We start from the raw sequence: 14,912 nt of genomic DNA, 5'->3' as shown, positions 1-14,912 counted from the left end.
GAATTATGGCTAGGAACGTGTTGAAACATTACGAATTTTTAAGGTCCATATTAATATTTCAAGGCATTGAGGAAATTCAACAAGACTGCCATACAACACTTGCTTAAGAACTCTCTACTGATGTCGATCATATGTTTCATATTGTAAGCAAAATGAATGTTAACTAAACTACATTTTTACAAATATAGAATAGATTAATAAACCAATCTGTGCGATGATTTACCGCATGCTGTAAACAAACACAAAGTAACACAAATTACACCGACTCTGCTGACATAATCTAAACGTGAGTGTTTTGCTTGGTGAACCATCATCATGTTAACATGGGCAAATTGACCCTTATGCATTTTGGTTCTTCCATGAGAATAAATATAACAAAACCTGCCTTGGACAAAAGTTTACAGCACGCTTAATGCAGCGAATGCGCATAACATGCCGTCATAGAACCAAATGTTTGCTCCTGAAGATGCAATATGACATAGTGCAATCTTATTTAAGACTGATAATGGTATTATTTTGAATATTCGTCCAGAACCCCCTCGATTTAATATCAGATTTGAAACAGCCACAACGGCGACAACAATGGTCCCACTTAACCTACAAGAGTTGACAATGAGACACGATGTGTCTGAATCGACAAGGTATCATCACTGACATCCCTGACATTGCGATAACACTTGGCCACCCTTCATGGTCAGCATTGCTTGGAGTCCAGTTCTCAGTCCCATAGAGCATATCTGGGACATTTTGGTACCATCATATGCCTGAGAGATCCATGATCACAAAAAGGTTTTGCCCTATCCTCTATCAATAATGGAACGCAATAACCCTACGTCAAAACGTAGCATACATGCATACGGTGGAGGGTCCTCCGTATGTAGCCGGTGGAGGTTGCACCAGATATTGATATAGTGTGTTTGGTCATGACTGATGATTGTATGCAAGAATTTGAAACAGAACCGTCTTTGTTAGCGTCTTACAACCGTAGTTATGAGTATTACAATATGAGTCACTTTCTAAGACTAGGCTACAGTTGTTATTTCATTTGGGATTAGATTTGCCATCTGATTAATTCTTTAATGTCAATTTATCCAAATAGCAAGTTAATGTAGGTATGGATACGTTTCTTTGCAATGGTATATTGCAGCACACTGATACTAGCAGTATGAAAAATATCGTGTCCCACGATACTTCCATATGTATACACGTTTATTATTTTAAGCATGCAATGGCTCCATAATTCGTAGCACTTTGAACAATGTCTGGATTATTAGCTGTATTCATATAGCGTTGATAGACTGGTATTTAAATTCCATAAGTAGGTTCCTGGACGGGGTTTACTTCGACGGGGGACATTATTTCATTCACCGTGAATGAAAACACATTTTTCTCTGAAAGATAGGAACCGAATGTAGTTCTTTGTTAACACCTTTCCCTTTAGGCATCGGCGAGGGGCTTGCGTCCAAGCGTTCGTTCGTCACACAGAAAGCCAACGATCAATTCCTCAGACTGGTGCAGGTAAACCCCATGTCATATCCCCGCCTTCCACTGACATTTGAATGCTTCTGATTACAACTGGACTTTGATACTGATATATCTGCCGCCGTATAGCTCATCTCGGCTAAAATCATAGCCAGTGCAATTTCTTATCTTGGCTTCAACTACACGATCAGAATTTAAAGGTGAGCCATTGACATTACTCGATCGAGTTTGTGATGAGTACCGCTCGGGGTCAGAGAACGCTCACCATTTTGCAAACATCGTCACTTGATTGTGATTCATAAATATATGTTCATGATACAGACTCAATACACAACATCGTCACTTGATTGTGATTCATAAACATATGCTCAGAATATAGTCTAAATCAGATAATAAACAGTGTTTTTTTATTCATTATACAATTAATCTACAGAAAGGATTGTGTTACATTGGTAATATATATATGTCTGATTTCCTATTTAGTGTTGACATGCCAGTTTTCATATTTGTCAAACATTCATTATCAACATCTGCACAAATGCATACATGTTTTTTCTGTCGTTAAAAGCTTGTGACATCATCAGCACAAAACTGACAAGTCCTGTTTATGAAACATTTTCGCTGAGTCGGATGCTGATAACATCTATATTTACGGGTGGTACTTTTGCGAATGAATTGTTTTCTAACACGTTGTCAGGCTAGTCTGGCGACACAATGACACTCTAAAGTGTGATATGATAAATTTCCAGGATAGGTGCCATTATTTCCAGCGGAAAGCAACTCCACCCTAAGGAATATAATCAATGATTTCACAGTTGCAACTCATCGGGGGAACCCATGTGTGTTGTGAATGCTTTTATATCGTGGTGTTTTTACTTTTACGTGCTTGTGTCCATATGTGACATGTTGACACCTTTACCCCATATAAGCAGGGTTTGAAATCCGCTGAAACTGCAGAACTTCCGCTGCAAGAAGATCTAACAAAGATGTAAGTAGTAATTTTGATCATGTTGACATTTATTGTCTTACTACATATTTAAGCGTTTGTTTTGTCTATTAGCTATGCTCAATCCTAATATATAGCTTCTGAGTTTTTGTTTGGTATTGACTTTCCAGTTTTCATACTTGTCACACTATCCCTACCAGTGTGTTTGGCAAGTCTTGCTCACAAACTCTAAAGGGTACCAAACGTGTTTGGAATATTTTACTAACCTAACCTGGACACGTGCGAGGTTTATCTGTGTGTATCTGGAATGCGATTAATCTCCTCATAAAACATACACTGGCTGAAATAAATACAGGAAGACAGGCAACTTCAAGTGTTCCTTTAATATTTTCCAGTTTTCATCAACAGCTTTGCATAGCGCTCAGGACTCCTTTAGTCCTTTGCCTTCTTGTCTCGCTTTATATCCATTGAGCTTTCTGCTCAATAAAGCGGGGATTACCTCCTCAGCACACACCTATAGGACCTCTTATTCATCTCCTTTACACGGATGACATCGGGATCCTTGCCAAAGTAGATACCAATTCGAAAGAACAGGTTCTCATTGTCGAGTCCGTTTCTAATGGTATTGGCGTGACATTTTGACTCGACAAATGTAATACGCTTCATCTGAAACGTGGCTAGGTTACTAATGGATCCGTCAAGTTAGCAGGCAGGAACAGTGGGAGGAGGGAGTTACTGAGCATCTTGTGGAAGATCATGCCTACACCTATCTTGGAAGGCTAGTTCGAGACAAACTCCAGAATGCCAAGATTTAAGACAAACCTCAGCCCGAGTACATATCCCACTTCAAGAAAATCTGGAACATCTGGAAAGAAGGTCAAAGCCACCAATACTGTTGCGTGTACCAGCCCTTTCTTGTTCCCTGTGGGTAGGTCATTGGACGTAACATCCATTGGGCAAGATATCCAGAGTCTTGACCACCTCAAGGATCATGCCCGAAAGGATCATGTCTGATAACAGAGCCTACCGCCCTCGTTCCCCCTTTAATCGTTCATAAATGCCAAACAGTTCGTCAGATCGGGGAGTGATTAATGTGGAGGCTCTTTATGATAGAAATTTATTGAGTAATTTTTGCATGTATTTGCTTATTGGATGATCCTCTGGTGACGCTTGTCAAGATGAAAGCATGGCATCCCACAGCTATTTTATGCGTGCTAAGGTTATTGGGCACAATCTGAAATTAGAGGTGCATTTTCTTCATGGTACAGCGATAGGGGCAAAGTAGTTGAAGTCCTTCACCAAGCTTTTAAGTCTACTCTGTGTTGGTTATTTGTGGAGAAGCTTTCTGAGAGGCTATTGCATCGTGTGTACACACAGTATGTGGAGCAGAATAGCAGTCCAAACGACTCTTGCCTGGATGAAGTTGGCTGGTCTCAAATTTGAAACTTCCTTTTTGTTGCCTGGGACCACTTCCCACTCGCAACCGCCTAAATATAATGCTAAAAGAATATATTTTCATAAAATGTCGATTATGGAATAAATTTACAGAGCTTGTCCAACACCTTGTCAATGAATGCCCAACCAGAATACTATAAACGACATGGTGGCATGGCTTGCTGACATACGCCAACCAAGTCAGCGCGCTGACCACCTGATCACCATCGCCTCTTACGACAAGCATTGATTGCTGAAGGCCTGTTCTACCCCGGACCTTCACAGGCCACTGTGGAATAGGCCAATGTACAACCAGAGACGAATTTCTGACGTAGCTTGCTCTATTTGGTAAAGTAAATGAATTTATTTATATTACTGGATTTTCTGTCCTTTTTGACAGCAACATGATTGGCAAGACTCAGGAAAAGCATGATAAATATGCGGACCACGCCACTGAAATGTCTCGCTTACATTCCAAGTACACTGTCGTCAGGCTCCCGATTCTTCTCGGTGTCCTGGGTTGGTAGGTCCTGGTCTCTTGGCGCAGATGAGGAGAGTCGCAGTGTTCTCCACCGGAAGAACAGCCATTCTGACACTATGGGTAATGCAGAAGGCTGCAGCATAGGGGAGTCTACATATTCTCCGGGAAGTTCTTAGTGGGTTCCGCTATGCAGCGCTTCCTGGGAGATGTCCCATTCACTGTGTGGGCTGTGTGTGTACGGGGCAAAGGTCCTGAGCTGATGATGAGCCTTACTAGCCTGACTTTGCTAGGATCACCCGGACCCTGACTTTGCTAGGATCACCCGGACCCACTCTATGCAATTTGATTTTGAATAAGTTATATGGTAGCTTCTATGAGGACTTATAGCTAGTATCATTGAGAGAAGTCTATTATTTACTTTTAGTGTGCTTTGATATAGTTCCTTTCAGCTTGGCCTTTTACAGAGCCTTCATCTCTTTATGTACAACTCCTACAAAAATAGGAATAAGAATAATTTATAAAGCACAATGTGCAATCCAGTCAAAATGTCATCCGTTGATCACAAAGGATTAAAATTGCTTTGGTGACTTATTTGTTTGTATAGTTACGATATAATGGGTGATAACTGTATTCTCGTTGAAGGTTTTAGTTTTGTTTCTGTTTTAAACATATTTTATTCGTGAGAAAAGGATTGGGTACAAGTTGTACAACTTAGAACACATTCTCTGTGGTATTTACATAATAGTATTTACATGCATTATACAAGATGGACAGACAAGAATAAAAAGATGAGAAAGATTGGGGCAATTGCAATAATTAAGAAATCGTTTTGATTGACAAATATATGTTTGAACAATTTTAAATATGTTGTGATTGGCATGATCAGTCAGATCTGCATTGCCACATAGCACTAACTCAGAATTTATAGTAACATTAGTAACACTGCGTAAATTAGCCATCATGGTAGATATCTGTTGAGTAAATAGTTGACAGTCAAATAGGTAATGATAAGAATGTTCACAAACATATCCACATGAACATTTTGGATTATCTATTATACCAGCACGGAATAGATCGTAATTCAGTTGACTACACATGTAACGTAGTTTTGTAAGGTTGATATTAGTGATTCTCGGTACAAAATCAAAGTATTTGGGAGCTGTGGTTTGTGTTACAGCAATATTTGATTTAAAAGAATTTAGTTACACGCTTTTTCTATCTTCACCTGGAAATTCATTCCACATTCTAATTGTGGGTGGAAAATACGAATTATACGAAAACTTTAGTCGGGAGAAGGGAAGCGAGATATCGTCAGAGTTATGAAGATTATAGCTACTTTTAGACGCTACCTTCCCAGGAACAAGATCATTGAGGTACGTTGGTGCCATATTAGGCCGTATTTTGTAAAAAAGACAAAGTTTTCGCTCTCTCCTACGCTCTGCTAAAGATTCCCAACCAGTTTCATAATACAGATGTTCATGATGTGTATATTTGGGTAAACCTGTTACAATTCTTGCTGCTTCTATTTGCAGTTGTTCTAATCTATTTGCCTGGTATTGAGCACACCCATCCCATACCTCACACGCATATTCGAAATGGGGCTTATAAACATTACATAAATTCTATTCAATACACAGCTTGGTAATAAAACATTGAGTTTACGTAGAGAAGATATCATTTTGAAGTTGTTTTTACAACATTATCAATGTGGTCAGACTATTTACAATCTTTTGAAAATGTTAATCCCAAATGTTTATGATTTTCAACGGTTTTGACCCGAATCCCGTGGAAGTAGAGATTGAGTGTCTCAATATTCTTATGCAAGGTGAAAATAATTGCCTCAGTTTTATCAGGATTATATGTTATAAGCCACCGCTTTGCCAAAACCTGCAGCCTTTCCAAGTTTGAATTCAGGTCTCTTGCAATGAATAGATGATCATGAGAAGATAAGCCTAGCGACAAATCATCAGCAAATAATCGTGTCAAGCAATCTAAGTCATCAGCAATGTCATTGACATAAACAAGAAATAAGAAAGGACCGAGGACTGACTCTTGAGGGACACCAGCCTGTAAATACCTCGGCTTGGATAGGGCTCCATTTACAAAGACGCTTTATGAACGAATACTTAATATGTAATCATCTAGCTAATTTAACAATGAACCATGAATTCCGTACTTTTCTAATTTCAACAATAAACCTTTATGCCACACATGATCAAAAGCTTCAGAGACATCACAAAAACCACACAATAGTGGTTTTTATTATCTAAGGCCTCACATGGTTGGTCATAAATTTCAATTAATTGATGGACAGTTGAATGACCAGACTGAAATCCTGATTGGAACTTATATAATAACATATTTACATGAAAACAGTTGTATAGATGTTTGAACATCACTCTCTCAAACACCTTGCCCACACAACTGATCAAGGATATAGGTCGATAGTTAGAGACAATTGAGCGGTCGCCATTTTTAAATGAGGGCATTACATGTGCTTCTTTCCACACACTTGGATATATACTGGTCTTTAATGATTGATTGAAAAACATGCATAGTGGGATGCTTATTGAATGTACTACATTTTAAAGAAACTTATGACTAATTTTGTCCGGCCAGAAGCTTTTTTTAAGATGTAAACATTTGATTATGTCAGACACTTCATTTACATAAATAGTTACACAATCTAAAATAGAATCAGTGCGTTTGTCAAAGAATGGCATATCAGTGTTCACTTCGTTAAAACTAGATATAGACTGAAAATACTGATTAAGTTTCTCTGCTTTCTGCATATCAGTGAATAAAGTTGGATTTTCATCTGCATCATTTTGTTTCAAAGTCAGGAACCGAAGTAATTTCCAGTAGGAATTGTTAATAAATGCAATACAAATCAAGTAAAAAATCGTTTGTAAGACTGACATAAAATGAATCCTTTGCATAACATTTCATATTATTTACTTTGTTTCTTTGTTTCTTGTAAGCCAAGATATATACTGGACGATTTGTTTTCTTGACCTTTTTTCTCATTCTATTTCTTTTTCTATATTCCCTCCGAATTTCTGAAATAAACCAGGGTTTATCAGCTGGTAGAATGGTGACCGTTTTAGAAGGAATGCACAATGAAATGAAGCGGTTGAGATGTTTGTAAAATTGTGCACAGGCTTCATTAACATTCCTCCAACAGCTAAATATGTATTTCCAATTTGTCCCATTAATCATAGCATTGAGGTGCTCATAGTCACCTCTTTCATAACATAATACTTTTCTCTTATAAGCTAACTTGGTATATACATGAGCATCAACAGTGATATATGTACCTTTGTGATCACTGATACTTTGACATAAATCTCTAACACCACTCTCTAAAACATCAACATCTTCAGATAAAATAATGGGATCAAGCAGTGTGCTCGTTGTTTTAGTTACTCTCGTTGGCTCTTTAATAAAATGTTTCAGATTTTTCCTGGTAATGAGATCGTGCAGATACGTGTTATTGTTCGACAAAAGGTTTGTATTGAGATCGCCAACAATGGTAACTTTATCCGAGATATCTAATGCAGTCTCAATGCTACTATCTAGCCGACTCCAAAATTCTAAACCTTGGTGCTGTGGTCTGTAAGTGACACATAACACTAACGGTTTTTGTGGGATAAACAATTTGACCCATATAGATTCATCACAGTTGTTTTCAAGATGAAGTAATCTCATAAAACCGAGAGCGTGAACCGAAAGCATTTCTATCTTTCCGTATAGGATCATGAAAATTCACCCATTTGAGCGTATCAGTATCAACATCGGAATCCAGATGGGTTTCTGTTAAGCAAATAATGTCATATTCACATAAATATTCAACAGATAATTCAGTTTGTTGCGAACACTTCTCACATTGAGATGGAGGATTGAAAGCGATGTGTCATAGTCTGCATGTGAAGATGGCCCTGGATTTAACTCTACATCTCCTGCAAGCTGAATTAATAGCAGATGTAATACTACATTGATATTGACAGCTTGTGACTGAAACAGACAAAGAACAACTAACACACGGCTTCATTTACATGATGTTGTTAAGATAGTAGACATACAGGAGAGTTCAGCGAGAAAAACTATTCTGAACGATATACCACTCTTGTTGAAAAACTCATGTTTTACATTTGTACGCAGTTGTTTGCAAAATCGGACACAATTGAAGACACCGATCGCCAGACGATGTTGCATTACCCATTGTTTAAACAGACTGATACATAGAATGTGGCCACAGTGTGACTGGCGGACCGGGTGTCATCAATACATACAGGGGATACGTGTATGCATTTGTGTGACACACGCATGAAGGGCAATGCAGATCTGAAACTGTGCTTAAATGCTATGATGGAGTAAAGATACTGAGGGAAATAACAGATTTGGTACAGATAATCAGAAAGTTGGAAACAGAAAAGGTAAGGCTATATACTATGAAATTTACACAGAGAAAATAAGAATACAGAATGTATAGCGGCTAAATGTGGATTTCAAATTTACTTACATTTTACATATTTACAATCCATGAACATCTTTGAGTAGCACACATCACAAGAACAAAAGTAGGACACCGTTACTTCATGTACTGATCAAGTTCTGACTCGTGAATCACACACGTCCATCTCTTGTCCACGTTGACTCGATCCGTCCATGTTTCTTTAGTTCTCTGGCTAGCTTGTATAGGCGACTTCTGTGTCTAATTAAGTCCTCGTTGATGTACACGTTACGCCGTATATCGCAAAGTTTCCTCCTGTTGGTTATCATTTTGTTTCTGTCACCGTAGTTCACAAACTTGACAATAATGCCCCTGTGCTTGTCCTTAGATTTTCTCCCCACTCGATGCCACCTGTCTATGTCAGAAGGAGATAGGGTCTGGTGTAGTCCTCTCAATAAATCCATGATGATGTTCTCGGTGTCCGTGCCCTCCTCGTGAATGTCCTCCGGTAACCCCCACTCGATGCCACCTGTCTATGTCAGAAGGAGATAGGGTCTGGTGTAGTCCTCTCAATAAATCCATGATGATGTTCTCGGTGTCCGTGCCCTCCTCGTGAATGTCCTCCGGTAACCCGCTGATCCTGGGGGAATTTCTAAGACTGTATTGCCCCAGTTCGTCCATTTTCATCCTTAGCTCTGTCCTCAGTTCTTCGATCGCCTTCTTCATATGTTCCCGCAGTACAACCTCAACGATGTCCTTTGTCACTGACTTGAGTGAGTGAGTTAATATTTAACGTCACATCGGCAGTATTGCAGCCATGTCACTGAACCCCTGTTTGAACTTTTCCTGAAGTTGGGGTAACATCAACGCACTTCAGGTTTTAGTTAACATATGATAACATTAATCTTTTTATGTTTACTTAGTTGTTTTATCTTGCATTCTTTATTTTATTCTAGACTGTGTTGCTGTAGCTCCGATGTATAGAATCTGTTTTTAGATTAAATGATACACGCTAAAAGGTCATTCCGTGAAAAGGGCAATTTTAGCTTTTGCTCTTAAGAAAATTATATTTGTATTTTCTGTATTTTATATCTTCATGCATGTGAACTATATACTTTGGTTTGTATGATTGGTGTATTACATAAGAAAAGAAGTGAGGACAAGAATTTTCTGTAAACATTTACTGTGACGTTTCAACGTTAAATCAAAATGTCATTACCACAACTGCTGCAAATGTATGGATTTTGCAAGGTCTAGTCATAGATGTTGCTTAAAAACAGCTACGGAAAAGTTGCACGTGCTTGTTTCAGAGCATATTTGAGCAATTATGGTCATTCTTCTAAAAACTTGTTTATAGGTTTTAGCATGAATGTTGATTAAGGCAACAACAGCTCTGATCTCAAGCAGTTATCAAAAATGGATAAAACAGTGAAAGCCTCCCATAAGTTAGAATGCTTCAGAGAAATAATGTGTTGTACATTTCTCCTTGAACAATTCAAATGGATTTCTACATTTTACATCCCCGTGAAGGCCCCGGGGTAGAATAGGCCTTCAGCAACCCATGCTTGCCATAAAAGGCGACTCAGCTTGTCGTAAGAGGCGACTAACGGGATCGGGTGGTCAGGCTCGCTGACTTGGTTGGCACATGTCATCGGTTCCCAATTGCGCAGATCGATGCTCATGTTGGTGATCACTGGAGTGTCTGGTCCAGACTCGATTATTTACAGACCGCCGCCATATAGCTGGAATCTTGCTGTGTGCGGCGTAAAACTAAACTCACTCACTCACTCTACATTTTACAAAAATGACTATTTCAGTATTTGATACCCATTATTTACGGTAACATGAAATTAGCTAATGGCGCACTGCCGGGAAAGCAACGTTCGCACGATCACTGAACCATGCCCAGTGCCAGTTGAACCACGTCATTTTAAACACTGTTTTTCTTAATTATGGAATTATGGCTATACGTGGGGGTATACATCAAAGAGAAGTCACTCTACAGGCTTGTATGATCTCCTTAATCAAATTTCCATTCGAAAGGTAGTCACTACACACTCTTCCACAAAATAATATCTCAAGATAATCGTGCAGTTTTTTGTTGCGTAGACGTGATGAAGGCGATACTTGTTGCGGCTCTGCTGGTGTGCCTCCTGGCCATACACAGTGATGCATACCTCTACAGACACTACAGGATCAGGATGTACTGGCGTAGAACTACATCCTGTATCTTTCGTGCGGCAAGACAACTGTCTTACTGCTACGGCGTGAGATCCAGGTTCCGAAACTACCGTTTTGGAAAGAGAGGTATGCTTTAAGTGTGGTGCAGTGTAGTGCAGTCTGACCGTTGGCAAAGTGTTTCGTGTGAAGAAAATGTAAGTCAGTAGGAATAACTTCCTGGTTGTTAATTTAATTACGAATAAAAGGACTCGCGTCTGAAGTTGCGTCTTATCACGTGTTCAACCGCAATATACATATGAATCAACAAAAAACTTGTTTTCATGACGGTGAGAGAATTATGATATATCCCTACAGCAAACAAACTTTCGTTATCACTTATTCATAATATATATAAAATGCATTGCTGATAACACAAAAAAAAAAAAAAAAAAACCAAAACAAAACACCCCCCCCAAAAAAAAACAAAAAAAACAAAAACAAAAAAAACAAAAAAACCCCAAAAAAACAACAAAAAACAAAACAAAAAACAAATGAAATTGTAAGTGTATAGTCAGAAATCAAAAGTGCAATATTTTGTACTTGGGTTTACCTCCCTCGGAAGAAAGCAGCAGCGATACCGAACCCAGTCAGAGCCTGTGGGTGTGCATTCGGCCGCTGGTCCATTGGCCGATACGCTTAGCCGGCTCCTTGTTCATGGCTTATAAGTCCGATATGTGTTAATTGCACGTGGTCAGTAATTGAAGTTGTGCATTGCATATTGTCATTAGCAGACAGACAGGCAGGCATATAAGCGTCAATAAACCAGACATTGAGTATGGTCCGTGAGTGAGTGAGTTCATATTTAACGTCACATCGACAATATCTCAGCCATATCGTGGCGAGAACATTCGACAATGAGAGTTTTGTCCGTGACAGTTTATCAAAATCAACAAGGTTTTTTTCATGTAATGAGTAGATTATTTACTTGTTTGTGTACACAACCAAATTAGACTACTGTTCACGACCTCATACTCCGGGCATGCGTACTGTTTCAAGCTCCGCGAACCCATTCACTGCGCATGCCTTATGAGCGCAGCGCAGCATAGCTGTTGAAGCCGCTTTTTCCTCAAGGGCTGGGTTTGAATTCCGATTTGGTGGGCTTTTACTCGTCGCGTTTTTTTTTCATCTTAATAGGCTGAATCAGCATTTTTGATCGTTTGTTTCTGTAAGTGCATTCCGAGAGGTATCTTAATCTGCAAAGTTGTGTTTACGTTGCAAGTGACGTTTAATAATTGTGGATTTACGACTATGCGTGATACAAGAGGCAGTAGATGCTAGAAATATTCTTAATGTCTTCAATCGCACCAGAACAAACCAACATTCCAATGAACACCACACTTTTCAGAAATCGAGAATGCAGATGAGAACGCTGAGAACGAGGACCTAATCAGCGCCAGAAATGTCATGGAGCCATTCATGGATGATGATGAAGGAGGTATCACAGCGTGGTTATAATACTAAGTTTCCCAAACCCTTCGTATGATCCTTACTATAACATAAACATGACAGTAGCTGGTTACCAAACAGTAGGGTATTTTGTCCCACGGGTGCCTTTAGCCATAGACGCATGGAAAAGGAAGCCAGTTGTTCCCCGAGCAGAATCTCCTGTGTGTCACGTTTTGTCTAAATGAATAGATCTAAATGCAGAAGAATTTAGTCTCTTGTGTTTCTACCAGGAAATAGGGAATTTGCTGATGGACCTCTGTTGGATGTTTTGGCCAAATTTTCTCTTTTGCAGTATGTCAAATTGTGACTTATTCGTCACAACGTAATTAGTGCTCACTGGAATGGCTGCTTGTAATCACCACAAATTCCACATATGTGTTATAATGTACAGCGTTTCAAATAGTGTTTCTTCTCCGACTGCTGGGGGATTTACAATTTTAGACAAATTGTCCTACAGCTTTGAAGGAGGATATGTAATTCTGTCTTACGTTTAGTGGCAAATGATTGATCATATGTGGAACCTCAGAGCAAAAGAAACCATAGTCTCGATTATCCTCAGAAACAAATACCGGTTGGTGTTAAAGGAAAAGTAGCTGCGTAAACGTTATAAATGGATTGCTGAAAATCAGCTGACACCAGGTGTCCCGGAATAGGTTAAGTCAGGTTAAACCATGTCTTACCGCTATTCACAAAACGTGCCTCAACAGAACAGTCCAGACAAGGAAGTTATTAAAATCCAGTTCGATTTTGAATTACGAGAAGTACATAAATTCCGATGTTCATAAGAATTATATCTTGGAATTGTTTAATGACAAATGGCCAATTTGGTTATGATGTTGGCAGTGATGTGCGACGCTGACAACTACAATATTTTGATAGAACGTATTGTCTGTCATTGCAAACAATCCAGCAAACGTTCAATATTTTCACTCGTCTTCTAGAAGTATAAAGAGAGTATTACATAAAATCATGGATATGATAATTATTTTATCTTTGTAACAGGGACCTGGCAGAACATTTGTCGTATTGATAGTTTTCGTTTTCATATCTTGAAGTTTTGGAGTTAAGCTGGACGTTGGTAGTATCCATACAATGTTCAGATTTCGTCGCAAGTGAACCCACTGCTCTCCTGGCATTACGTGTATTTGATTCGTCGTCAATTACACCAAGTTCGAATCTTTGAAAAACAATTGATTTCAATTGATAATTTTGCTAAATTTAGCAATCTAAATTATGATCTGCAACACTCCATCAGGGCCTCACAATGACTGTAATCGTTTTTTCTAGGGAAAGCTGCATCCAAGAAAGGGCTTCGCCAGCCAACTGACGCGTAGAAACACAGGCGACACAGCGTAAGTAGGGGCCTCATGGCACAGTTTTAAGCGAGGGCTTTATGAACGGCCGGTGCACCGAATCCACCTAAAAATGTGTCTAGAGGCCATTCGTTTGTAAGTCGTCTGTCCTGAGACGTAAACCAGAATCCATTGCTGCTAAGATCCAGTTCCCTTCTCCCTCGATACAGGCTATGATTAATTTTGCATCAGAATGAGGATATGACATGTAGATTATCAAATGAATATACTGAGATTGTCCAAATACAGAATCTCAAGCGACATGACATGACCCAGAATATGGATGTCTCGTCATAACAATGGTACAGCCTAAGGCGCATAAAATACAACAGACTTGACCTTGTCGTTTCCATTATACAACTACAACTGCAAGTATACCATTATTTGCTAGTTTAAGTAGTAGACTGCAAGTAGTTATAATAATGGCCCATGATGCTGAGGAAATGTCATGCATACATCGTTATGTTAGGCTGACCCGGATCCTCTTTGCTGCAGTCATGCATTTTAATATGTCAGCGATATATGTCACTTGGTATTCTTGTGTTTTCAGGATCCATTCCTGATGGTGAAAGACGTTATGACTTCCGCCGTACATAGTCTGAGTGTCTCCGATTCAGTTAAAATAATAAACCCTTGAAGCAGAGTTGGTCGTTTTGCAATTAATGCTTTTCTCTTTATTGTTGCTGTTCTGTGTGGGTTTAAAACCGGGGAAGGTAACCTTTTAGTTATAGCACTGGCATGTCACATGGAAGATCCACAGCGTGTGAAGACCCAGTGCACCACACCTTGACGTAGTCTGATGTTGCTACATGTGATAAACTGCATGGCGATGGCTTATTCACCTTTACGGGTTGTTCCCCGATAAACCTCAGACCGTTGGCTGGTTTTGTGTGGTTTGGCTTAAGTTTAATGACACCGTACTCAGCAATATTCCAGGTATATGGCGGCGGTCTGTAGATAGTCAAATCTGGATCAGAGAAACCATTGATCAATAACTTGTGTGTTGTTCTATGCAGTTTCGATGTGATAGTATGAGTCAACCAAGCCAGACCTCCCGAGCTTGGTATCCCTAGAGCGACCTTTGACCGTCCAAGTCAA

The 14,912-nt window shown here is 39.2% G+C and overlaps 1 protein-coding gene across 2 annotated transcripts; it reads left to right on the top strand.

Moving 5' to 3' along the window:
- Window positions 1-2,446: 2,446 nt before the first annotated feature.
- On the top strand, window positions 2,447-14,457 carry LOC137287414 (uncharacterized). 2 transcript variants are annotated; one of them, XM_067819682.1, is made up of 5 exons: window positions 2,447-2,470; window positions 10,906-11,103; window positions 12,362-12,451; window positions 13,750-13,814; window positions 14,365-14,457. In XM_067819682.1, the coding sequence occupies exons 2-4, from the start codon at window positions 10,911-10,913 to the stop codon at window positions 13,794-13,796; spliced, it is 330 nt and encodes a 109-aa protein (XP_067675783.1). In that variant the 5' UTR covers window positions 2,447-2,470; window positions 10,906-10,910; the 3' UTR covers window positions 13,797-13,814; window positions 14,365-14,457. The 2 variants fall into 2 exon arrangements, with proteins under 2 accessions (XP_067675783.1, XP_067675784.1); XM_067819683.1 differs by lacking the exon at window positions 2,447-2,470 and adding an exon at window positions 8,682-8,779.
- The last annotated feature ends 455 nt before the right edge of the window (window positions 14,458-14,912 follow it).

Source organism: Haliotis asinina, chromosome 6 (genome assembly GCF_037392515.1).
Source record: "Haliotis asinina isolate JCU_RB_2024 chromosome 6, JCU_Hal_asi_v2, whole genome shotgun sequence".
NCBI lineage: Eukaryota > Metazoa > Mollusca > Gastropoda > Lepetellida > Haliotidae > Haliotis > Haliotis asinina.
The sequence above is the reverse complement of the archived record's forward strand: the minus strand, read 5'-3'. Positions and strand labels throughout refer to the sequence as shown.

What these genes read in the sequence shown, in the direction of transcription:
- LOC137287414 (XM_067819682.1), top strand. Translation starts at nt 10,911, where the DNA reads ATGAAGGCGATACTTGTTGCGGCTCTGCTGGTGTGCCTCCTGGCCATA. An exon ending in CTACCGTTTTGGAAAGAGAG is followed by an intron (nt 11,104 to 12,361) that starts GTATGCTTTAAG and finishes CACACTTTTCAG; the next exon opens with AAATCGAGAATGCAGATGAG. An exon ending in CATGGATGATGATGAAGGAG is followed by an intron (nt 12,452 to 13,749) that starts GTATCACAGCGT and finishes CGTTTTTTCTAG; the next exon opens with GGAAAGCTGCATCCAAGAAA.